The sequence below is a fragment of the Melanerpes formicivorus genome, unplaced genomic scaffold (assembly GCF_026170545.1).
Source record: "Melanerpes formicivorus ecotype bairdi unplaced genomic scaffold, bMelFor1.0.p_v2 SCAF_2435, whole genome shotgun sequence".
Lineage (NCBI taxonomy): Eukaryota > Metazoa > Chordata > Aves > Piciformes > Picidae > Melanerpes > Melanerpes formicivorus.
The window spans coordinates 6209-32052 of NW_027144786.1; the positions used below are offsets into that span (position 1 = coordinate 6209).

General features: G+C 60.5%; 1 protein-coding gene across 1 annotated transcript; it reads right to left on the bottom strand.

Moving 5' to 3' along the window:
• Positions 1 to 161: 161 nt before the first annotated feature.
• LOC137461498 (sarcoplasmic/endoplasmic reticulum calcium ATPase 1-like) lies at positions 162 to 25305 on the bottom strand (the record flags this gene model as incomplete). Its single annotated transcript, XM_068171218.1, is given in 28 exon segments — positions 162 to 788; positions 2355 to 2472; positions 2771 to 2888; positions 5214 to 5347; positions 7253 to 7338; positions 8291 to 8493; positions 9477 to 9697; positions 12373 to 12708; positions 13454 to 13672; positions 14400 to 14525; positions 15931 to 16059; positions 16988 to 17090; positions 17787 to 17875; positions 19019 to 19185; positions 19870 to 20119; positions 20121 to 20168; positions 21284 to 21390; positions 21638 to 21718; positions 22694 to 22769; positions 22771 to 22833; positions 23541 to 23552; positions 23555 to 23596; positions 23598 to 23627; positions 23629 to 23649; positions 24402 to 24422; positions 24425 to 24454; positions 24456 to 24487; positions 25288 to 25305. Coding segments are annotated over 28 exon segments (2915 nt in total), but the record flags the coding sequence as incomplete, so codon positions are not given.
• Between the last annotated feature and the right edge of the window lie 539 nt (positions 25306 to 25844).

The following is a 25844-nucleotide window of genomic DNA, read 5'->3' on the forward strand; positions in this document are numbered from 1 at the left end:
CCAAAGGGCGACGCCGCCGGGGGGGGGGGGCCCAGGGGGAGGCTTAAAGGGGCAATGGGGGAGGGGGAAAGAGCTCTGCGGCTCTTCAAAGGGCAACGCCAGGTGGGGCCCACCCCCAGCCTTCAAAGGGCACCGCGGGAGGCGGAGCCGGGAGGGAGCCCTGGGTTCGATTCCCTTTATTGGCAATAAATAAGCGACGCCGTGGGGCTGCCCCACGGCGCTCAGGGGGCGCCCCACGGCAGGGGGCTCTCCCCCGCGGCGCTTGGGGGGCGGGGGGCGGCCCCGTAGCACTTAGGGGGGGGGCAGCTCCGTAGCACTTCGGGGGGTGCCCCACTGCAGGGGGCTCCCCCATGGCGCTTAGGGGGTGCCCCATAGCACTTAGGGGGTCACCCATAGCACTTCGGGGGTGCCCCACTGCAGGGGGCTCCCCCGTGGCGCTCGGGGGGGCAGCCCCATAGCACTTGGGGGGCAGCTCCATAGCACTTAGGGGGGTGCCCCACTGCAGGGGGCTCCCCCATGGCACTCGGGGGGCTCCCCCATAGCGCTTAGGGGGTGCCCCATGGCACTTGGAGGGCAGCCCCATAGCACTTGGGGGGTGCCCCACTGCAGGAGGCTCCCCCGTGGCGCTTAGAGGGTGCCCCATAGCACTTAGGGGGTCGCCCCATAGCGCTTAGGGGGTGCCCCACTGCAGGGGGCTCCCCCCTTAGCACTTGGGGGGCAGCCCCATAGCGGGGGGGGGTCCTCCCAGCGGGGTCACTTCCGCTTCTTCCGGGGGTCCTCCGCGTCGGCTGCAGGGAAAAAGGGGGGGGGGGAGAGAGGGGGGGAGAGGGGAGAAGTCAGGTGGTGAAGTGACGTCATTAGATGACGTCATCAGGTGGAGGGGGCCCCCCATCCATCCATCCCCACCCCCCCCCGTGGCATGCAGAGGGCACTGGGAGCTCAAAGGGGCGACAGAGAGACCCCAGCAGCTCTTAAAGGGGCAATGCCAGGAGTGGGGCCCACAATGAGTCTTAAAGGGGCGATGGGGGACCCCCAGCAGCTCTTAAAGGGGTAACAGGGGCACCCCAGCAGCTCTTAAAAGGGCAACGCCGGGAGTGGGGCCCACAATGAGTCTTAAAAGGGCAATGGGGGAGTCCCAGCAGCTCTTAAAGGGGCAACGCCAGGAGTGGGGCCCACGGTGAACCTTAAAGGGGCAATGGGAAGGACTCCAGCAGCTCTTAAAGGGGCAAAACAGGGAGTGGGGCCCACAACGAGTCTTAAAGGGGCGACAGGGGCACCCCCAGCAGCTCTTAAAGGGGTAACAGGGGCACCCCAGCAGCTCTTAAAAGGGCAACACAGGGAGTGGGGCCCACAACGAGTCTTAAAGGGGCGACACAGGGTGGAGATGACACATGGGGGTGGGGGCTGGGGGGGTGACAGGGACACAGGAGGATACCTGGTGGTGGCCTGAGGCCCGTGGCTGCCTTAGGCTGGGAGAGGAACAGGAGAAGATGGAGATGAGAGGAGAGGAGCAAGAGGTGGTGGTGAGGAGCAGGAGGAGGTGGAGAGGAGCAGGAGGTGGAGAGGAGCAGGAGGTGGAGATGGAGGTGGAGATGGAGATGGAGATGACCAGGAGGGGGAGAGGACCAGGAGGTGGAGATGGAGGTGGAAATGGAGATGACCAGGAGGTGGGGATGGAGATGGAGATGACGAGGAGGAGGTGGAGAGGAGCAGGAGGTGGTGGTGGTGGGGACCAGGAGGAGGGGATGGAGAGGAGATGGGGAGGACCAGGAGGTGGAGATGGAGGTGGAGAGGACCAGGAGGTGGAGATGGAAGTGGAGATGGAGGTGGGGATGGAGATGGAGATGACCAGGAGGAGGTGGAGAGGGGCAGGAGGTGGTGGTGGGGACCAGGGGGAGGGGATGGAGAGGAGATGGAGGTGGAGATGGAGATGACCAGGAGGAGGTGGAGAGGAGCAGGAGATGGTGGTGGGGAGCAGGAGATGGTGGTGGGGACCAGGGCGAGGGGATGGAGAGGAGATGGGGAGGACCAGGAGGTGGAGATGGAAGTGGAGATGGAGGTGGGGATGGAGATGGAGATGGAGATGACCAGGAGGAGGTGGAGAGGAGCAGGAGGTGGAGGTGGAGATGGAGAGGAGCAGGAGGTGGTGGTGGGGACCAGGAGGAGGGGATGGAGAGGAGATGGAGGTGGAGGTGGAGATGGAGGTGGAGAGGACCAGGAGGAGGTGGCAGGACCAGGAGGAGGGGATGGAGAGGAGCAGGAGGAGATGGAGAAGGGACCACAAAGGCCTTGGAGAAGCCTCCCAGAGGCCCCCAGGAGGAGGTCCCCAGGGCTGCTGGTGGCTTCTCCCTCACCTTCCAGGTAGTTCCTGGCGATGAACTTGAGAGCCTCATCCAGGCCAATCACAGGCAAGGAGATCTTGAGGACCATCAGCCAATGGGTGAGGTCCAGGGGGGTCAGCTTGAAGATCATCTGCCAGGGGGTGGACAGAGCCCCCAGGTGGGGGTCAAGAGGTGGCCATGGAGACCACCCAAGGTCACCTCAGGGCCTCCAAGCTTCTCCCTGTGGCCCCCAACCCCTTGGCCACCACCTCAGTGGCCACCAACCCTCCTCAGCTGTCCTCCAGCAGCTCCACCAAGCCCTGACTCCACCCCCTGGTGGCCACCAACCCCTCTGAGATGGCCTCCAGCCCCAACTCCCCCCCTGGCCACCACCTTGGTGGCCACCAGCCCCTCCCCCCCAGGGACCCTCCCCCCCAGGAGGTGCTCACGGGCAGAGGGTCGACGTAGAGGATGACGAAGTGGAGGGACATGGAGAGGCAGATGGATCCCACCAGCCAGATGTTGACCCAGGGAGGCATCCTGGCCAGGGATTGGTTCTCTGAGAGGCTGTGGGGAGGAAGAGGATGGAGAAGGTCAGGGGGGGAGCTTGGAGATGATGGAGGGCCACCAAGGAGCACCATGGAGGTCTCCAGGGGACCAGAAGCTCCATGCAGGGCCACCAAGGAGCACCATGGAGGTCTACCAAGGACCAGAAGCTCCATGGAGGTCTCCAAGGGACCAGAAGCTCCATGGAGGTCTACCAAGGACCAGAAGCTCCATGGAGGTCTCCAAGGACCAGAAGCTCCATGCAGGGCCACCAAGGACCAGAAGCTCCATGGAGGTCTCCAAGGACCAGAAGCTCCATGCAGGGCCACCAAGGACCAGAAGCTCCATGGAGGTCTACCAAGGAGCACCATGGAGATCTCCAAGGGACCAGAAGCTCCATGGAGGTCTCCAAGGACCAGAAGCTCCATGGAGGGCTCCCAAGGGACCAGAAGCTCCATGCAGGGCCACCAAGGAGCATCATGGAGGTCTTGGATGGTCATGATGGTGGCCAAGATGGAGATGTGAAGGTGGTGGAGATGTTGGAGGTGGTGCTGGGGGTGGAGGTGGTGCTGAGGGTGCTGAGGGTGGTGCTGAGGGTGCTGGGGGTGGAGGTGGTGCTGAGGGTGCTGGGGGTGGAGGTGGTGCTGAGGGTGCTGAGGGTGGTGCTGAGGGTGCTGGGGGTGGTGCTGAGGGTGCTGAGGGTGGTGCTGAGGGTGCTGGGGGTGGTGCTGAGGGTGCTGAGGGTGGTGCTGAGGGTGCTGGGGGTGCTGGGGGTGGAGTTGGTGCTGAGGGTGCTGGGGGTGGTGCTGAGGGTGCTGAGGGTGGTGCTGAGGGTGCTGAGGGTGCTGGGGGTGGTGCTGAGGGCGCTGAGGGTGCTGGGGGTGCTGGGGGTGCTGGGGGTGGAGGTGGTGCTGAGGGTGCTGGGGGTGGTGCTGAGGGCGCTGGGGGTGGAGGTGGTGCTGAGGGTGCTGGGGGTGGTGCTGAGGGTGCTGAGGGTGGTGCTGGGGGTGCTGAGGGTGCTGGGGGTGGTGCTGAGGGTGCTGAGGGTGCTGAGGGTGCTGAGGGTGCTGGGGGTGGTGCTGAGGGTGCTGAGGGTGGTGCTGAGGGTGCTGAGGGTGGAGGTGGTGCTGAGGGTGCTGGGGGTGGTGCTGAGGGTGCTGGGGGTGGAGCTGAGGGTGCTGAGGGTGCTGGGGGTGGAGGTGGTGCTGAGGGCGCTGGGGGTGGTGCTGAGGGTGCTGAGGGTGCTGAGGGTGGAGGTGGTGCTGAGGTGGTGCTGAGGGTGCTGAGGGTGGTGCTGGAGGTGGTGCTGAGGGTGGAGGTGGTGCTGAGGGTGGAGGTGGTGCTGAGGTGGTGCTGAGGGTGGTGCTGAGGGTGCTGGGGGTGGAGGTGGTGCTGAGGGTGCTGGAGGTGGTGCTGAGGGTGCTGAGGGTGCTGGGGGTGGTGCTGAGGGTGGAGGTGGTGCTGAGGGTGCTGAGGGTGCTGGGGGTGGTGCTGAGGGTGCTGAGGGTGCTGAGGGTGGAGGTGGTGCTGAGGGTGCTGAGGGTGCTGGGGGTGGTGCTGAGGGTGCTGGGGGTGGTGCTGAGGGTGCTGAGGGTGCTGGGGGTGGTGCTGAGGGTGCTGGGGGTGGAGGTGGTGCTGAGGGTGCTGAGGGTGCTGGGGGTGGTGCTGAGGGTGCTGGGGGTGGTGCTGAGGGTGCTGAGGGTGCTGGGGGTGGTGCTGAGGGTGCTGGGGGTGGTGCTGAGGGTGCTGAGGGTGCTGGGGGTGGTGCTGAGGGTGCTGAGGGTGGTGCTGAGGGTGCTGGGGGTGGTGCTGAGGGTGCTGGGGGTGGAGGTGGTGCTGAGGGTGCTGGGGGTGGTGCTGAGGGTGCTGAGGGTGCTGGGGGTGGTGCTGAGGGTGCTGGGGGTGGTGCTGAGGGTGCTGGGGGTGGAGGTGGTGCTGAGGGTGCTGGGGGTGGTGCTGAGGGTGCTGGGGGTGGTGCTGAGGGTGCTGAGGGTGCTGAGGGTGCTGGGGGTGGTGCTGAGGGTGCTGGGGGTGGTGCTGAGGGTGCTGAGGGTGCTGAGGGTGCTGGGGGTGGTGCTGAGGGTGCTGGGGGTGGTGCTGAGGGTGCTGGGGGTGGTGCTGAGGGTGCTGAGGGTGCTGGGGGTGGTGCTGAGGGTGCTGGGGGTGGTGCTGAGGGTGCTGGGGGTGGAGGTGGTGCTGAGGGCGCTGGGGGTGGTGCTGGGGGTGGTGCTGAGGGTGCTTGGGGTGGTGCTGAGGGCGCTGGGGGTGCTGGGGGTGGAACTGGTGCTGGGGGTGGAGCTGGTGCTGGGGGTGGTGCTGGGGCGGCCCTGCAGTTCCCCTCCTGACCTGTTGAGGGCGTTGCACATCTCGATGGTGACCAGGACGGAGAGGGCCATGGTCATGGGCACCGGCGACTCGAAGACCTCGCAGTCCAGGCCCTCGAACTCGGCGTTGTGCTCCGAGCACTGCATGAAGTGAGTCTGGGGGCGGCAGCAGACGGCGCCCGGAGGTCACCCACCCGGGGCAGGCCGCGGGGAGGCCTCCCCCACGGCCCCAGGCCCCGGAGGGCAGCTCCGGGAAGGGCTTCTGCAGGAGGCTGAGGGCCACCAGGTTCCTCTGGAGGACCTGCAGGACCTTCAGGAGGAGCTTGAGGTCCAGCATGAGGACTTTGAAGGCCACCAGAGCCATCATGAGGAGGTTCAGGAGGACCTCAAGATCCACCTTGAGGACCTCAAGATCCACCCTGAGGACCTTCATGAGGAGCTTGAGGGCCGCCAAATTCATCTGGAGGACCTTCAGGACCTTCAGGAGGACCTTGAGGTCCCTCATAAGGAGTTTGAGGGCCACCAGGGCCATCATGAGGAGGTTCAGGAGGACCTCAAGGTCCACCTTGAGGACCTTTATGAGGTTGAGGGCAACCATGTTGGCCATAAGGAGCTTGAGGGCCACCAGGGCCATCAAGAGGAGGTTCAGGAGGACCTCAAGGTCCACCTTGAGGACCTTCATGAGGAGCTTGAGGGCCTCCAAATTCATCTGGAGGACTTTGAGGTCCCTCATAAGGAGCTTGAGGGCCACCAAGGCCATCAAGAGGAGGTTCAGCAGGACCTCAAGGTCCACCCTGAGGACCTTCATGAGGAGCTTGAGGGCCTCCAGAGGCATCATGAGGACCTTCAGGACCTTCAGGAGGACCTTGAGGTCCAGCATGAGGACTTTGAGGGCCACCAGAACCATCATGAAGAGATTCAGGAGGACCTCAAGATCCACCTTGAGGACCTCAAGGTCCACCTTGAGGACCTTCATGAGGAGCATGAGGGCCACCAAATTCATCTGGAGGACCTTGAGGTCCCTCATAAGGAGCTTGAAGGCCACCAGGGCCATCAAGAGGAGGTTCAGGACCTCAAGGTCCAGCATGAGGACTTTGAGGGCCACCAGAACCATCATGAGGAGGTTCAGGAGGACCTCAAGATCCACCTTGAGGACCTCAAGATCCACCCTGAGGACCTTCATGAGGAGCTTGAGGGCCACCAAATTCATCTGGAGGACCTTCAGGACCTTCAGGAGGACCTTGAGGTCCCTCATAAGGAGTTTGAGGGCCACCAGGGCCATCATGAGGAGGTTCAGGAGGACCTCAAGGTCCACCTTGAGGACCTTCATGAGGTTGAGGGCAACCATGTTGGCCATAAGGAGCTTGAGGGCCACCAGGGCCATCAAGAGGAGGTTCAGGAGGACCTCAAGGTCCACCTTGAGGACCTTCATGAGGAGCTTGAGGGCAACCAAATTCATCAGGAGGACCTTGAGGTCCCTCATGAGGACTTTAAGGGCCACCAGGGCCATCAAGAGGAGGTTCAGGACCTCAAGGTTCACCATGAGGACTTTGAGGGCCACCAGAACCATCAAGAGGAGGTTCAGGAGGACCTCAAGATCCACCTTGAGGACCTCAAGGTCCACCTTGAGGACCTTCATGAGGAGCTTGAGGGCCGCCAAATTCATCTGGAGGACCTTCAGGACCTTCAGGAGGACCTTGAAGTCCCTCATAAGGAGTTTGAGGGCCACCAGGGCCATCATGAGGAGGTTCAGGAGGACTTCAAGGTCCACCAAGTCCACCTTGAGGACCTTCATGAGGAGCTTGAGGGCCTCCAGAAGCATCATGAGGACCTTGAGGTCCCTCATAAGGAGCTTGAGGGCCACCAGGGCCATCAAGAGGAGGTTCAGGAGGACCTCAAGATCCACCAGATCCACCTTGAGGTCCTCCATGAGGAGCTTGAGGGCCACCAGGGCCATCCTGAGGAGCTTGAGGGCCAGCAGGGCCACCATGGGGAGGTTCAGGAGGACCCTGAGGTCCACCTGGAGGCCCTGGAGGAGGTCCTGGCGGCGCCACCACTCACCAGCTGGTGGTAGGTGACGCTGGGTCCGTCCTCAGCGAAGAGGAACCACCAGGCAGCGGCTCCCACGGTGGCAGCTCCGACGTAGCCTGCGGGAGAGGCCCAGGGAGGTCCAGCAGGGGACCAGCAGCTCCAGGGAGGGCTACCAGAGACCGCCCTGGAGGTCCACCAGGGCCCCAAGACCCAACCATGGGCAAGAGGAAGCCAACCATGGGCAAGGAAGGTCCTCCAAGACCCCTTCCTGACCCTCTCCCACCTCCACCTCTCCATGGATCTCCACCCAACCTTCTCTAGGCCATCCTGGAGCTCCACAACTACCTCCAGGACCTTCACAGCTACCTCCAGGAGGTCCTCCAAGACCCCTCCCTGACCCTCTCCCTCCTCCACCCCTCCACTGCTCTTCCCCCAGCCTCCTCTGGGCGGTCCTGGAGCTCCACAGCTGCCTCCAGGACCTCCATAACTGCCTCCAGGAGGTCCTTCAAGACCCCTTCTTGACCCTCTCCCACCTTCACCTCTCCCTGGATCTCCACCTAACCTTCTCTAGGCCATCCTGGAGCTCCACAACTACCTCCAGGACCTCCATAGCTACCTCCAGGAGGTCCTTCAAGACCCCTCCCTGACCCTCTCCCTCCTCCACCCCTCCGCTGCTCTTCCCCCAGCCTCCTCTGGGTGGTCCTGGAGCTCCACAACTACCTCCAGGACCTCCATAGCTACCTCCAGGTGGTCCTTCAAGACCCCTTCTTGACCCTCTCCCACCTTCACCTCTCCCTGGATCTCCAGCTAACCTTCTCTAGGCCATCCTGGAGCTCCACAACTACCTCCAGGACCTCCATAACTGCCTCCAGGACCTCCATAGCTGCCTCCAGGAGGTCCTCCAAGACCCCTCCCTGACCCTCTCCCTCCTCCACCCCTCCGCTGCTCTTCCCCCAGCCTCCTCTGGGCAGTTCTGGAGCTCCACAGCTGCCTCCAGGAGCTCCCAGGCCACCTCTGGGCGGCCCAGCAGGTCCCCAGCTGCCCCCAGCAGGCCCCTGGGGGTCTCACCTCCGATGGCCAAGTAGCGGAAGAAGAGCCAGCCGCTGATGAGAGGCTCCTTGGGGCTCCTGGGAGGCTTGTCCATGATGTCCAGGTCCGGGGGGTTGAAGCCCAGGGCGGTGGCCGGGAGGCCGTCGGTCACCAGGTTGACCCAGAGCAGTTGCACAGGGATGAGAGCCTCAGGCAGGCCCAGGGCAGCAGTGAGGAAGATGCTGGGAGAGGAGGAGGAGGAGGAGGGTGGGGTGGGGTTGGTGGGACTGGGAGGGGACTGGGAGGGATTGGGATGGAGAAGAATGGAGGGGACTGGAATGGGGAAGAATGGAACTGGGAAGGACTGGGAGGGGGTTGGGAGGGGCTAGGAGGGGACTGGGAGGGATTGGGATGGAGAAGAATGGAACTGGGAGGGACTGGGAGGGACTGGGAGGGGATTGGAGGGGACTGGGACAGAGAGGAATGGGACTGGGAGGGACTGGGATGAGAGCCTCAGGCAGGCCCAGGGTGGCTGTGAGGAAGATGCTGGGAGAGGAGGAGGAGGAGGAGGGTGAGGTGGGGTTGGTGGGACTGGGAGGGGACTGGGAGGAGATTGGGAGGGGACTGGGAGAGGAGAGGACTGGGGAGGGATTGGGAGGGGACTGGGAGAGGACTGGGAAGGAACTGGGAGGGGACTGGGGAGGGACTGGGAAGGAACTGGGAGGGGAACTGGGAGGGGATTGGGAGGGACTGGGAGGGGACTGGGGAGGGACTGGGAGGTGACTGGGAAGGGATTGGGGAGGGACTGGGAGGGGAACTGGGAGGGACTGGGAGAGGACTGGGGAGAGGACTGGGAGGGGAACTGGGGAGGGACTGGGAGGGGATTGGGAGGGACTGGGAGGGGACTGGGAGGGGATTGGGAGGGGACTGGGAGGGGAACTGGGAGGGGAACTGGGAGGGGACTGGGAAGGGACTGGGAGGGGAACTGGGAGGGGACTGGGAGGGGACTGGGAAGGGACTGGGAGGGGACTGGGAGGGGATTGAAGAGGGGAAGAAGGTGATGAAGGCCCCGGAGAAGGTGGAGGAGACGATGGAGACCCTCAGGCAGGGGACCGCAACCCGGAGCCGGGGAGGGGGAACGCGGTGGGGGGGGGGGGGCAGGAACCGGTCCCAACCGGTCCAAAGTGGGGGGGTGGGGCCAGAGGAGGGGGGGAGGGGCGCTCACCAGACCACCTCCCCCACGTTGGAGGAGATGAGGTAGCGAATGAACTGCTTCATGTTGTTGTAGATGGCTCTGCCCTCCTCCACCGCCGCCACGATGGTGGAGAAGTTGTCGTCGGCCAGGACCATCTCGGAGGCCGTCTTGGCCACCGCCGTGCCGGAGCCCATGGCGATGCCGATCTCCGCCTTCTTCAGCGCCGGCGCGTCGTTGACGCCGTCCCCGGTCTGGGGGGTTGGGGGGGGGGGGAAGGGGGAAGGGAGAGAGGTAAGAGAGGGGGGGAGGGTGGGGGGAGGGCTGCAGCGGCCTCGGTGCCTCCGTAAAGGAGCTCCAAAGCCCCTTGGATCCGTGGTGGGGCTCCATAAACCATCTCCAAACCCTAGGTAGAACTCCACCAACCACCTCCAAACCCCCTTAGATCCATGGAGGAGCTCCGTAACCACCTCAATCCCTCAGTAGACCTCCACAGACCACCTCCAAACCCCCTTAGATCCGTGGTGGAGCTCCATAACCACCTCAATCCCTCAGTAGACCTCCATAACCACCCCAACCCCCTGGTAGACCTCCACAGACCACTTCCAAACCCCCTTAGATCCGTGGTGGACCTCCATAACCACCTCAGTCCCTCAGAAGACCTCCACAAACCATCTCAAATCCCTGGTAGACCTCCACCAACTGCCTCCAAACCCCCTTAGATCCATGGTGGACCTCCATAAACCATCTCAAACCCCCTTAGAACCATGGTGGACCTCCATAAACTGTCTCAACCCCTTGGTAGACCTCCATAAAGGATATCCAAACCCCCTTAGGTCCATGGTGGACTTCCATAAACCATCTCAAACCCTTGGTAGACCTCCACAGACCACTTCCAAACCCCCTTAGATCCATGGTGAACCTCCACAGACCACCTCCAAACCCCCTTAGATCCATGGTGGACCTCCATAACCATCTCAAAATCCCTGGTAGACCTCCATAAACCATCTCAAACCCTCAGTAGACCTCCACAAACCCCCTTAGAACCATGGTGGACCTCCATAAACTGTCTCAACCCCTTGGTAGACCTCCATAAAGGATCTCCAAACCCCCTTAGGTCCACGGTGGACTTCCATAAACCATCTCAAACCTTTGGTAGACCTCCACAGACCACCCTCAAACCCCCTTAGATCATGGTGGACCTCCATAAACCATCTCAAACCCTGGTTAGACCTCCACAGACCACCTTCAAACCCCCTTAGATCCATGGTGGACCTCCATAACCACCTCAAACCCCTCGGTAGACCTCCACCCACCGCCTCCAAACCCCCTTAGAACCATGGTGGACCTCCATAAACTGTCTCAACCCCTTGGTAGACCTCCATAAAAGATCTCCAAACCCCCTTAGGTCCACGGTGGACCTCCATAAACCATCTCAAACCCTTGGTAGACCTCCACAGACCACTTCCAAACCCCCTTAGATCCATGGTGAACCTCCACAGACCACCTCCAAACCCCCTTAGATCCATGGTGGACCTCCATAACCATCTCAAAATCCCTGGTAGACCTCCATAAACCATCTCAAACCCTCAGTAGACCTCCACAAACCCCCTTAGATCCATGGTGGACCTCCATAACCACCTCAAACCCCTCGGTAGACCTCCACCCACCGCCTCCAAACCCCCTTAGATCCATGGTGGACCTCCATAAACTGTCTCAACCCCTTGGTAGACCTCCATAAAAGATCTCCAAACCCCCTTAGGTCCACGGTGGACCTCCATAAACCATCTCAAACCCTTGGTAGACCTCCACAGACCACCCTCAAACCCCCTTAGATCCATGGTGAACCTCCACAGACCACCTCCAAACCCCCTTAGATCCATGGTGGACCTCCATAACCATCTCAAAATCCCTGGTAGACCTCCATAAACCATCTCAAACCCTCAGTAGACCTCCACAAACCCCCTTAGATCCATGGTGGAGCCCCATAAACCATCTCAAACCCCTGGTAGACCTCCACCAACTGCCTCCAAACCCCCTTAGGTCCACGGTGGACCTCCATAAACCATCTCAAACCCTTGGTAGACCTCCACAGACCACCCTCAAACCCCCTTAGATCATGGTGGACCTCCATAAACCATCTCAAGCCCTTGGCAGACCTCCATAAAGGATCTCCAAACCCCCTTAGATCTGCGGTAGACCTCCACAAACCATCTCAAACCCTTGGCAGACCTCCACCAACCATCTCCAAACCCCCTTAGATCCATGGTGGACCTCCATAACCACCTCAAACCCTTCGGTAGACCTCCACCCACCACCTCCAACCCCCCCTTAGATCTGTGGTAGACCTCCATAAACCATCTCAAACCTTTGGTAGACCTCCACAGACCACCTCCAAACCCCCTTAGATCCGTGGTGGACCTCCATAACCCCCTCAATCCCTCAGCAGACCTCCACAAACCATCTCAAACCCCTTGGCAGACCTCCACCAACCATCTCCAAACCCCCTTAGATCCATGGTGGACCTCCATAACCACCTCAAACCCCTCGGTAGACCTCCACCCACCGCCTCCAACCCCCCCTTAGATCTGTGGTAGACCTCCATAAACCATCTCAAAATCCCTGGTAGACCTCCATAAACCATCTCAAACCTTTGGTAGACCTCCACAGACCACCTCCAAACCCCCTTAGATCCGTAGTGGACCTCCATAACCACCTCAATCCCTCAGCAGACCTCCACAAACCATCTCAAACCCCTTGGTAGACCTCCACCAACCATCTCCAAACCGCCCTTAGATCCATGGTGGACCTCCATAAACCATCTCAAACCCCTTGGTAGACCTCCACCCACCACCTCCAAACCCCCTTAGATCCATGGTGGACCTCCAGCCCCGCCCCCTCCCCGCTCCAGCGCCCCCCAGGGGCTCACCATGGCGGTGATCTCGTCGAAGGACTGGAGGAACTCCACGATCTTGGACTTGTGGGTGGGCTCCACGCGGGCGAAGCAGCAGGCCCGGCGGCAGGCGTCGCGCTGCTCGCCGGCGGGCAGGTCGTCGAACTCCCGCCCGGTGTAGGCCTTGCCGGTGACCTCCTCGTCCTCGGCGAAGATGCCGATGCGGCGGCAGATGGCGATGGCGGTGCCCTTGTTGTCCCCGGTGATCATGATCACCCGGATGCCGGCGTCGCGGCACAGCCGGATCGAGCCCATCACCTCCTTCCGCGGCGGGTCCAGCATCCCCACGCAGCCCACGAAGGTCAGGTCCGTCTGGGGGGGGGGGAGGGGAGGTGGGGGTTGGGGCTTCAGAGGCCTTAAAAGGGCTTGGTTGAGGCATTAAAAGGCTTAGAAGGGCTTGGTTGGGGCATGGAAGGGCTTAGAAGGGCTTGGTTGAGGAATTAAAGGGATTAGAAGGTCCTAGAAGGGCTTAGAAGGTCTTGGTTGGGGCATAAAAGGGCTTAGAAGATCTTGGTTGAGGCATTAAAGGGCTTAGAAGGTCTTGGTTGGGGCATTGAAGGGCTTAGAAGGTCTTGGTTGGGGCATAAAAGGGCTTAGAAGGTCCTAGAAGGTCTTAGAAGGCCTTGATTGGGGCTTAGAAGGGCTTAGAAGGTCTTGGTTGGGGCATTAAAAGGCTTAGAAGGGCTTAGAAGGTCCTTGAAGGTCTTGGTTGAGGCATTAAAGGGCTTAGAAGGTTCTAGAAGGTCTTGGTTGGGGCATAAAAGGCCTTAGAAGGTCTTGATTGGGGCATTAAAGGGCTTAGAAGGTCCTAGGAAGGTCTTGGTTGGGACAACCATCAAACTCAACCATGAAGGTCAACCATCAAACCCAACCACAGTCAGCCCTGAAGGTCAGCCCTGAAGGTCAACCATAGGCAATCATGAAGCTCAACCATGGTCAACCATCAAACCCAACCACAGTCAGCCCTGAAGGTCAACCATGAAGGTCAACTATGAGGCTCAACCATGAAGGCCAACCATGGCCAACCACGCAGAGCCACCACGGAGCTCCGACCCACCTCGTACTCGGCGAACTTGGAGGAGTCATCCAGGACCATCTCCTCCTTCTTGGGTGGAGTGTCCCTGGTGGCCAGGGCCAGGCAGCGCAGGGTGTCCCTGCCGGTGCCCCACTCCTTGATCACCGCCATGATCTTCTCCTTCACCAGGGGGGTCAGGGGCACCCTGGTGGTCCCCACCCGCACGTAGCTGCAGCGGTCGATGACTCCTTCCGGGGCGCCCTGCGGGGGCAGGGCCGTGGGGGAAGGAGGTCAGTGGGGGAGGAGGACGATGGGGGAGGTGGTGGAGGAGGACAATGGAGGAGGTGATGGAGTAGGACAATGGAGGAGGTGATGGAGATGGTGATGGAGGAGATGATGGAGGAGGTGATAGAGGTGGCCATGGAGGAGGTGATGGAGGAGGTCAGTGGAGGAGGTGATGGAGGTGGAAATGGAGGAGGTGATGAAGGAGGTCAATGGAGAAGGTGGGACATGGAGATGGAGCTATGGTGGTCATGGAGGTGGTGATGGAGGAGGTGAAGGAGGAGGACAATGGAGGAGGTGGTGGAGGTGGTGATGGAGGAGATGATGGAGGAGGTGATGGAGGTGGACATGGAGGAGGTCACTGGAGGACAATGGAGGAGGTGATGGAGGAAGTCAGTGGAGGAGGTGATGGAGGTGGACATGGAGGAGGTGATGGAGGAGGTCAGTGAAAGAGGAGGTCAATGGAGAAGGTGGGACATGGAGATGGAGCCATGGTGGTGATGGAGATGGTGATGGAAGAGGTGGAGGAGGTGGAGGAGGTGGACATGGAGAAGGTCACTGGAGGACAATGGAGGAGGGCAATGGAGGAGGTGATGGAGATGGACATGGAGGAGGCAATGGAGGAGGACAATGGAGGAGGTGATGGAGGAGGTCAGTGGAGGAGGTGGAGGTGGGGGGTGGTGGGGACGTGGGTCTGGGGTCCCACCTTGACGAACATCTTGTTGCCCACGGCGGCGCGGGAGGCCTTGGCCGGGCTGCAGAAGACCGACATGGACTTGCGGTCCCGGGAGAACTCCAGCGTGAACTCCTTCTTCATCAGCTGCTTGATCACCTGAGCCACAGCAGGGGGCACCAGGGCAGACCAGGGGGACACCAGGGGGAGGACACCAGGAGGAGGACATCAGAAGGAGACCAGGAGGAGGAGACCAGTAGGACATCAGGAGGACAGCAGGAGGAGGAGACCAGGGGGAGGAGACCAGGAGGACATCAGGAGGACAGCAGGAGGAGGAGACCAGGGGGAGGAGACCAGGAGGACATCAGGAGGACAGCAGGAGGAGGAGACCAGGGGGAGGAGACCAGGAGGAGGACATCAGAAGGAGACCAGGAGGACACCAGGAGGAGACCAGAAGGAGGACACCAGGAGATCAGGAAGAGGACACCAGGAGGAGGAGACCAGGAGGAGGACATCAGAAGGAGACCAGGAGGAGGAGACCAGGAGGAGGACATCAGAAGGAGACCAGGAGGAGGAGACCAGGAGGAGGACATCAGAAGGAGACCAGGAGGAGGAGACCAGGAGGACATCGGGAGGACAGCAGGAGGAGGAGACCAGGGGGAGGAGACCAGGAGACCAGGAGGAGGACACCAGGAGATCAGGAAGAGGACACCAGGAGGAGACCAGGAGGAGGAGACCAGGAGGACATCGGGAGGAGACCAGGAGGACACCAGGAAGAAAGTTTGGGTCAATGGATGTTGGAGATGGAAGGGGGAGAGGAGAAGGGGAAAGGAAGGAGGTTGAAGGCATCAGGAGGAGGTTGGGGGCATCGAGATGTGGCCTTCTGAGGTCCATCCTTGACCATTTGTGGTCCACCTTGGGCCATTTATGACCTTCTAAGGTCCACCCATGACCATTTATGGTCATCTAAGGTCCATTTATGGTCTTCTAAGGTCCATCTTGGACCATTTATGGTCTTCTAAGGTCCATTTATGACCTTCTAAGGTCCATCTTGGACCACTTAGGACCTTCTAAGGTCCACCCATGACCATTTATGGTCTTCTAAGGTCCATTTATGACCTTCTAAGGTCCATCTTGGACCACTTACAACCTTCTAAGGTCCACCCATGACCATTTATGGTCATCTAAGGTCCATTTATGACCTTCTAAGGTCCATCTTGGACCACTTAGGACCTTCTAAGGTCCACCCATGACCATTTATGGTCATCTAAGGTCCATTTATGACCTCTTAGGTCCATCTTGGACCATTTATGGTCATCTAAGGTCCATTTATGACCTTCTAAGGTCCATCTTGGACCATTTATGACTTTCTAAGGTCCACCCATGACCATTTATGGTCTTCTAAGGTCCATTTATGACCTCTTAGGTCCATCTTGGACCATTTATGGTCTTCTAAGGTCCATTTGTGACCTTCTAAGGTCAATTTGTGGCCCTCTAAGGCCCACCCTTGACCGCTGATGGCCTCCTGAGGTGGCCAGGAGAAGGCCTGCTCCCACTCACCGGCGTTGCAGGCGTTGGCCCTCTCCACCTTGGAGAGGTTGCGGACGTCGGTGTTGAAGACGTTCATCTTCTCCACCAGGCAGGTCAGGGCGGTCTCCGTCGCCTCCCCGACCTTCTCATAGACTCCCTTGGACTTGGGGGGGCAGGAGAAGACAACCATCAGCTCCTGCAGCTCCACCTTGGACCTCTGAGCTCCAGCCTTGACCGTTTGGGGTCTCCTAAGGTCCACCTTGGACCACTTATGGTCAACCATTGACCACTTATGGCCTTCCAAGGTCTGTCTTGGACCATCCATGGTCTTCTAAGGTCCATCTGGGACCACTGATGACCTTCTAAGGTCCACCACTGACCACTTATGACCTTCTAAGATCCATCTTGGACCATTTATGATCCACCATTGACCACTTATGGCCACCTAAGGTCCATCCTGGACCACTTATGGTCAACCATTGACCACCTATGGCCTTCTAAGGTCCATCTTGGACCATTTATGGTCAACCATTGACCATTTGTGGCCTTCTAAGGTCCATCTCGGACCATTTATGGTCAACCATTGACCATTTGTGGCCTTCTAAGGTCCATCTTGGACCATTTATGGTCAACCATTGACCATTTGTGGCCTTCTAAGGTCCATCTTGGACCATCCTGGACCATTTATGGTCCACCATTGACAACTTATGGCCTTCTAAGGTCCATCTTGGACCATCCATGGTCTTCTAAGGTCCATCTGGGACCACTGATGACCTTCTAAGGTCCATCCTGGACCATTTATGGTCAACCATTGACCACTTTTGACCTTCTAAGGTCCATCTTGGACCATCCATGGTCTTCTAAGGTCCATCTGGGACCACTGATGACCTTCTAAGGTCCACCACTGACCACTTATGACCTTCTAAGATCCATCTTGGACCATTTATGATCCACCATTGACCACTTATGGCCTTCTAAGGTCCAACTTTGGTCATTTATGGACCCCTGAGGTTCGTCTCTGACCACTTCTGGACCTCTGAGGTCCACCTTGGGCCCATCCCTGGTGGCCACCTGGGCCAGGAGCTCCTCACCTCGTTGTAGTCCAAGGAGGAGTCGTTGCAGAGGGCGCAGATGGTGGCCAACTCCACCAGGCCGTCGTAGGAGCCAGCCTTGACGTGCTTGTCCTGCTTCAACCTGGCGTGGAGAAGACACCACCCTGGCCCAGGGTCCTCCTGAGGACCAGCAGGAGCCCACAGGCACCTCCTGAGGTCCACCTGGATGCCCCAAGGAGCTCCTGAGGTCCCTTTAGGTGCTCTGAGAACTTCTTGAGGTCCTCCAAGACCCTTCTGAGGTCCCTTTAGGTGCTCCAAGAACCTTCTGCGCTGCCTTTAGTGCCCCAAGAACCTCTTGAGGTCCACCAAGGACCTTCTGATGTGCTCCAAGAACCTCCTGAGGTCCTTTTAGGATCCCCAAGGGCCTCCTAAGGCCCTCCAAGAACCTCCTGAGCTCCCTTGAGCTGCCCCAAGAACCCTCTGAGGTCCACCAAGGACCTTCTGAGGTCCCTTTAGGTGCTCCAAGAAGCTCTTGAGGTCCACCAAGAACCTCTTGAGGTCCACCAAGGACCTTCTGAGGTCCTTTTAGGTTCCCCAAGGACCTCTTGAAGTCCCCCAAGAACCCTCTGAGGTCCTTTTAGGATCCCCAAGAACCTCTTGAGGTCCTCCAAGGACTTTCTGAGGTCCTCCAAGGACCTCCTGAGGTCCCTTTGAGGAGCTCCAACCACCCCCTGTGGTGGTTCCAAGGTTCTCCTGGGTGGGTCAAGACCCAAGCAAGGCCAAGAAGAAGAGGTCCACCCCCACCCCCACCCCCCCCAAGGGCCCTTGGGTCACTCACACTTCCCCCTCCGGGGCATAGGTGGAGCCAGTGATGGAGAACTCGTTGAGGGAGCAGAGGTCACCTTCCACCTTGTCCACAATGAACATCTGGAGGAGAGGGAGGAGGAGGAGGAGGAGGAAGGTAAGGCTTGGAGGGAGGACCAAAGGTGGCCCTCAGCAGACCATCAGATGGTCAAGGATGGACCTCAGGCAGCCAGAAATGGACCTCAGAAGGCCACAGCTGGTCCAAGGTGGACCATCAGTGGTCAAGGAGGGACCTTAGAAGGCCATCAAGAGGTCCTAGAAGGCCTTGAAGGCCACCATGAGCTCCTGGAGATCCTTGATGGTCATCAAGAGCTGCTAGGAGACCTTGAAGGCCATCAAGAGCTCCTGGAGGATCTTGAAGGCCACCAAGAGCTCCTAGAAGGTCTTGAAGTCCATCAAGAGCTCCTAGAAGACCTTGAAGGCCACCAAGAGCTCATAGAAGACCTTGATGGCCATGAAGACCTCCTGGAGGATCTTGAAGGCCATCAAGAGCTTCTAGAAGGTCTTGAAGGCCACCAAGAGCTCCTGGAGGATCTTGAAGGCCTCCAAGAGCTCCTAGAAGACCACCTAGAGGTCGTAGAAGACCTTGATGGCCATGAAGAGCTGCTGGAGGATCTTGAAGGCCACCAGGAGATCCTAGAAGACCTTGAAGGCCACCAAGAGCTGCTAGGAGACCTTGAAGGCCACCAAGAGCTCCTAGAAGACCACCAAGAGCTCCTAGAAGACCTTGAAGGCCACCAAGAGCTCCTAGAAGACCTTGAAGGCCACCAAGAGCTGCTAGGAGACCTTGAAGGCCACCAAGAGCTCCTAGAAGACCACCAAGAGCTCCTAGAAGACCTTGAAGGCCATCAAGAGCTGCTAGGAGACCTTGAAGGCCATCAAGAGCTCCTAGAAGACCACCTAGAGGTCGTAGAAGACCTTGAAGGCCACCAAGAGCTGCTAGGAGACCTTGAAGGCCATCAAGAGCTCCTAGAAGACCACCAAGAGATCCTAGAAGACCTTGAAGGCCACCAAGAGCTGCTAGAAGACCATCAAGAGCTCATAGAAGACCTTGATAGCCATGAAGACCTCCTGGAGGATCTTGAAGGCCACCAAGAGCTCCTAGAAGACCTTGAAGGCCCCCAGGAGCTCCTAGAAGACCTTGAAGGCCCCCAGGAGCTCGCAGAAGAGCCTTGGTGGGCAGCAGGGGCCCTGGGGGGGGCTGACCTTGCAGACAGACATCTGGTTGGTGGTGAGGGTGCCGGTCTTGTCGGAGCAGATGACGGAGGTGCAGCCCAGGGTCTCGACGGAGGGCAGGCTGCGGACGATGGCGTTCTTCTTGGCCATGCGGCGCGTGCCCAGCGCCAGGCAGGTGGTGATCACCGCCGGCAGCCCTGCGGGGCAGGGCCAGCAGCGGCTCAGCAGGGCCAGCAGGGGCTCCAGCAGGCCAAGGATGGACTTTAGGTGCCACCAATGGTCTTCAGAAGGCCATCAATGGTGAAACACGGACCTCAGAAGGCCATCAATGGTCCAAGGTGGACCATAAATGGTCAAGGATGGACCTTAGGTGCCACAAATGGCCAAGGATGGTCTTCAGAAGGCCATCAATGGTCCAAGGTGGACCACAAATGGTCAAGAATGGTCTTCAGGCGGCTATCAATGGTCCAAGGTAGACCACAAATGGTCAAGGGTGGTCTTCAGAAGGCCACAAATGGTCCAAGGTGGACCACAAGTAGTCAAGGATGGTCTTCAGAAGACCATAAGTGGTGAACCATGGACCTCAGAAGACCATCAATGGTCCAAGGTGGACCACAAAGGGTCAAGGATGGTCTTCAGAAGACCATAAGTAGTGAACCATGGACCTCAGAAGACCATAAATGGTCCAAGGTGGACCACAAGTGGCCAAGGATGGACCTCAGGTGCCCCAAATGGCCAAGGACGTTCTCCAGAAGGTCCTCAGTGGCCCTCACAAGCCCCCAGGCGGCCAACGCAGACCTCCAACCCCCCATCCCTCCCCACCCAACCCCCCTTTGGCCCTCCCCAGAGCCCCCCCAGCCCCGCTGGGAGGCGCTGCAGACCTTCAGGGATGGCGGCCACGGCCAGGGCCACGGCGATCTTGAAGTAGTAGATGGCGCCGCGGATCCAGGAGCCGCCGTGGACGGGGTCGTTGAAGTGGCCGATGTTGATGAGCCAGACGGCGACGCAGATCAGGGAGATGACCTTGGAGAGCTGCTCCCCAAACTCGTCCAACTTCTGCTGCAGCGGAGTCTTCTCCTGCTCCGTGGCTGCCATCTCGTCCCGGATCTTCCCGATCTCGGTGTTCACCCCCCGTGGCCACCACCACCCCTATGGCTTTGCCTGCCCCGATGTTGGTGCCCTGGAGGGGGGGGGTGAGGTGGGTTGGGGTGGGTTGAGTTGGGTTGGGTTGAGTTGGGTTGAGTTGGGTTGGGTTGAGTAGGGTTGGGTTGAGTTGGGTTGGGTTGAATTGGGTTGAGTTGAGTTGGGTGGGGTTGGGTTGACTTTGCCCTTGAGCTTGAGTTGGGTTGAGTTAGGTTGGGTTGACTTTAGCCTTGAGCTTGAGTTGGGTTGAGTTAGGTTGGGTTGACTTTGGCCTTGAGCTTGAGTTGGGTTGAGTTGGTTTGGGTTGACTTTAGCCTTGAGCTTGGGTTGGATTGAGTTGGATTGGGCTGAGTAGGGTTGGGTTGACTTTACCATTGAGCTTGGGTTGGGTTGACTTTACCATTGAGATTGGGTTGGGTTGACTTTACCATTGGGATTGGTTGGATTGGGTTGAGTTGAGTTAGGTTGGGTTGACTTTGGCCTAGAGCTTGAGTTGGGTTGAGTTAGGTTGGGTTGACTTTAGCCTTGAGCTTGGGTTGGATTGAGTTCGATTGGGCTGAGTCGGGTTGGGTTGACTTTACCATTGAGCTTGGGTTGGGTTGACTTTACCATTGAGATTGGGTTGGGTTGAGTTGAGTTAGGTTGGGTTGACTTTGCCCTTGAGCTTGAGTTGGGTTGAGTTAGGTTGGGTTGACTTTAGCCTTGAGCTTGGGTTGGGTTGGGTTGAGTTGGATTGACATTACCCTTGAGCTTGGATTGGGTTGGATGAGTTGGGTTGGGTTGGGTTGGGTTGAGTTGAGTTGGATTGAATTGGGTTGGGTTGAATTGGATGAGTCGGATTGGATTGAGTTGGGTTGAGTTGCATTGAGTTGGGTTGGGTTGGGTTAGGTTGGGTTGGGTTGGGTTGGGTTCAGCTGGGTTGAGTTGAGTTGGGTTGGGTTGGGTTGAGTTGACTTGGATTGAGTTGGGTTGGGTTGGGCTGGGTTGAGTTGAATTGGGTTAGGTTGGGTTGAGTTGGGTTAGGTTGGGTTGGGTTGGGTTGGGTTCAGTTGGATGAGTTGAATTGGGTTGGGTTGAGCTGAGTTGGGTTGGGTTGGGTTGGGTTGGGTTGGGTTGAGTTGGGTTGGGTTGGGTCCCTACTGGTGCACTCACCGAGAACAGCATGTTCTTCTTGTCCTGGTTGACCGCCCTGGGGTCTGGCACCGGCTCTGTGTGCTTGATCACCGACACCCGACTCCCCTGGCACCAGGGCAGACCGGCTCAGACCGGCTCAGACCGGTTCAGGCTGGTTTCAGACCGGTTCAACCCAGTTCAAACCCAGTGGCTGCCCCCATGGGCCTGGGTGCAGTCCAATGCCCTTCCCATCCCCTCCCAGCCCCTCCCACTCCTTTCCCAGTCCCTCCCCTCCCCTCCCAGTCCCTCCCAGCCCCTCCCAGCCCCCTCCCACTCCCCCTCCCAGTCCCTCCCAGCCCCTCCCAGTCCCTCCCAGCCCCTCCCAGTCCCTACCAGTCAGGATGGACTGATCCACCCTCAGCGTTGTGGACTTGATGGAGATGATTCTGATGTCAGCTGGGACCTTGTCGCCCACTGGGAGGGGACTGAGGACTTACTGGGAGCCCCCTGGGAAGCTCCCCCTGGCCCCCTGCCCCCTCCTGGGGCTGCCTCCAGGTCCTGGTGGCTCTCCCAGGTCCCCCTCTCCCCTCCTGCTGTCCCTCCACCTCCTCCTCCCCCGCCTCCTGCTGTCCCTCCACGACCTCCTATCCCCTCCACCTCCTCCTTGGTCTCCCTCCATGACCTCCTCCTGTCCCCCTCCTGGTGTCCCTCCCACCTCCTCCTGTCCCCCTTCCTGCTGTCCCTCCACGACCTCCTCCCCCCTCCACCTCCTCCCTGGTCTCCCTCCAGGTCCTCCTTGCTCTCCCTCCAGGTCCTCCTCTCCCCCTCCTGGTCTCCCTCCACCTCCTCCTATCTCCTTCTGTCCCTTCTGGATGTCCCTCCAGGTCCTCCTTGGGGTCCCTCCATGACCTCCTATCTCCTTCTCTCCCCTTCTGCTGTCCTTCCACCTCCTCCTGTCCCCTCCTTGCTCTCCCTCCACGACCTCCTCCCCCCTCCACCTCCTCCTTGGTGTCCCTCTAGGTCCTCCTTGCTCTCCCTCCACAACCTCCTCCCCCCTCCTGGTGTCCTCCCCACCTCCTCCTCTCCCCTCCTTCCTCTCCCTCCACCTCCTCCTTGCTCCTCCCTCTACGACCTCCTCCCCCCCTCTGCCTCCTCCCTGGTGTCCTTCCACCTCCTCCTATCTCCTTCTCTCCCCTCCTGGTGTCCCTCCACGACCTCCTCCCCCCTCCACCCTCCTCCCTGCTCTCCCTCCAGCTCCTCCTCCCTGCTCCTGGTGTCCTTCCACCTCCTCCTCTCCCCTCCTCGCTTCTCCCTCCACGACCCTCCTCCCCCTTCTCCGCCTCCTCCCCCCTGCTGCCCTTCCCCCCTCCTCCTCCTCCTCCCTCCTCCACCCCCTCCCCCCCGCCCCCTCAGCCCCTCCAGCGCCCCCTGCAGGGCGGTGGCCCCCACCTGCCACCTCGCAGATGTCCCCTGGCACCAGCTCCCTGGCCTTGATGCGCTGCACGGCCTTGCGGTCGGCCCTGTAGGACCTTCCCCATCTCCGGCTCGTACTCCTTCAGGGCCTCGATGGCGTTCTCCGCGTTCCGCTCCTGGGGGGCGCCGCAGGGGACCCACCGTGGGGACCTCCCCCGAGGGCTGGGGACCCCCCCCGGGGGGCTTGGGGACCCCCCCAAGGGGGCTTGGGGACACCAAAAGGAGCTTGGGGACACCCCCAGGGGGGATTGGGGACAACACCAGGGGGCTTGGGGACCCCCCTGGGGGGCTTGGGGACACCAAAAGGAGATTGGAGACACCAAAAGGAGCTTTGGGGACACCCCCCAGGGTCTTTGGGACACCCCCAGGGGGGCTCGGGGACACCCCTGGGGGAGGGGGGTTGGGGGACACCAGAAGGACCTCTTGGGGGACACCCCCAGGGAGTTTGGGGACATCAAAGGGGACCTTGGGGACACCCCCAGGGGGGCTTGTGGGACATCCAAAGGACCTTGGGGACATCAAAGGGACCTTGGGGAGACCTTGGGGACACCCCCAGGGGGGCTTGGGGACACCAAAAGGAGCTTGGGGGACACCCCCCAGGGTCTTTGGGACCCCCCCAGGGGGCTTGGGGACATCCAAAGGACCTTGGGGGACACCTTGGGGAGGTCCCCATGGGGCTGGGGGCTCCGTGGGGAGGTGGAGAGAGGGAGCAGGGGGGAGGGGAGGGGAGAGGGGAGGGGAGGGGAGGGGAGAGGGGTCCTCAGGGAGGACATCCAGAAGGGCTTCAGGGGGAGCCTGGGGGCCCTGCCCCCTCCCCCCTCACCTGCCAGAACCCCCCACCACGGCGTTGGCGATGAGGATGAGGAGGATGACGAAGGGGCTCCACGAAGGCTGTGATGGTCTCCTCCCCCCTCCTCGAACCAGGCCAGCACCTGGGGGGGGAGGGGCAGCCCGGGAGGGGACATCAGAGGGGGGCAGAGACCCCGGGGGGGGCAGAGACCCCCAGGGGGGGGACATCCACCCAGCCCCCACCCAGCTTCCTCCTTCCTTCCTCTTCCCTCCTTCTTCCTTCCTCCTCCTCCCTTCCTCTTCCTCCTTCCTTCCTCCTTCCTCCTCCTCCTTCCTTCCTCCTTCCTCCTCCCTTCCTCCTTCCTTTCTCCCTTCCTCCCTTCCTCCTCCCTTCCTCCTTCCTCCTCCTCCTTCCTTCCTCCTTCCTCCTCCTCCTTCCTCTTCCTCCCTTCTTCCTTCCTTCCTCCTCCTTCTTCCTTCCTCCTCCTTCTTCCTTCTCCCTTCCTCTTCCTCCTTCCTCCTTCCTTCCTCCCTCCTTCCTTCCTTCTTCCTTCCTGTTCCTCCTCTTCCTTCCTTCCTCCTCCTCCTTCCTCTTCCTCCTTTCTTCCTTCCTCCTTCCTCCCCTTCCTCTTCCTTCTTCCTTTCTCCTTCCTTCCTTCTTCCTTCCTCCTCCTCCTTCCTTCTCCCTTCCTCCTCCATGTCCCCAGCCCTGACCTGCCCAGGGCCACCAAAGCCACCCTTGGGTCACCTCCAAGGCCACCAGGGACCACCAGGAGGCAACCAGGACCCCCAAGCCCACCCCCAGGGCCACCAGGTCTCAAAGCACCCAGGACCCCCCTGGCCCCTCAGGGAACCCCCAGGGGCCCCCCCAGCGCCCCCTGCAGGCGGCACTCACGAAGCTGATGCAGGCAGCCAGAGCAGCAGGATCCGCACCAGGAGGTCCTCAAAACTGCTCCACAACCAACTCCCAGATGGACTTCCCTGGGGGGGTGGATGGGGACAGCTTGGGGACAGCTTGGGGACAGCCTGGGGACAGCTTGGGGACAGCTTGGGGACAGCTTGGGGGACACCTCAAGGGCACAGGGAGAGAGCTTGGGGGGGCAGTTTGGGGGCGCTTGGGGGCATCCCCAGGGGCATCTGGGGACATTTGGGGACACATTGGGGACAGTTTGGGACACCTTGGGGACAGTTGGGGACACCTTAGGGGCACCTGGGGACACCTAGGGGTCACTTAGGGGGCACCTGGGGACAGCTTGGGGTCACCTGGGGACAGCTGGGGACACTTGGGGTCACCTTGGGGACAGCTGGGAACACCTTAGGGGCACCTGGGGTCACCTTGGGGTCACCTTGGGGACACTTTGGGGGTCACCTCAGAGGCACCTGGGGACAGTTGGGGACACCTTGGGGTCACCTGGGGTCACCTTGGGGTCACCTGAGAACACCTTGGGGGTCACCTCAGAGGCACTTGGGGACAGTTGGGGACACCTTGGGGGTCACCTGGGGACACCTGGGGACACTTTGGGGTCACCTTGGGGTCACCTGGGGACACCTGGGGGCACTTTGGGGTCACTTAGGGACACCTGGGGGACACCTCAGGGGCACTTGGGGACAGTTTGGGGTCACCTGGAATCACTTTGGGGACCCCCCAACCCCCCCTCAAAGTGTCCTTAACCACCCCCGGGGGCCTCCTCCCCCACCGTGGGTGTCCCCAACCCCCCCCCCCCCCCGGGGTCCCCTCCCCTCCCTCTCTCCCTCCCCCCCCCAGGGGCTCTGTCCCTTACCCTCCTCCGCCGGCAGCTCTGGTGGGGACACAGAGAGGGGAGAGTTGGGGGACAGCCGCCAGGGGGCGACACCTCCCCCCCAGCCCCCTCCCCCCCTCCCCTCAGGCTCCCCAACCCTCTCTCCCCACCTCCTGGCTCCCTCCCTGGCCCCAACCCTCTCCCCCTCAACCTTGTCCCCAACCCTCTCCCCCTCCCTCTCTCCCCTCCCTTCCTCCCCCCCCTTTCCCTCCTGTCCCCAACCATCTCCCCAAGCTGTCCTCATCCTCTGCCCTCCCCCTCCCCTCTTCCTTCCTCTCCCCCTCCCCTCTCCCCCTCCCCCTTTCCCCTCCTTTTTCCCCTTCTCTCCTCTCCCCCCCCTCCTGTCCCCAGCCCCCACCCCCCCAGATCTGTGTCCAACCCTCTCCCCCTTCCCCTCCCTTCCCCCTCCTTTTTTCCCTTCCTCCTCCTCTCCTCTTTCTTCCCCTCTCTTTCTCCTCCTCTCCCTCTTTCACCTCTTCCTCTCTCCCTCCTCTCCCTCTCCCCTCTCTCTCCTCCCCTTCTCTCTCTCCCCAACCCTC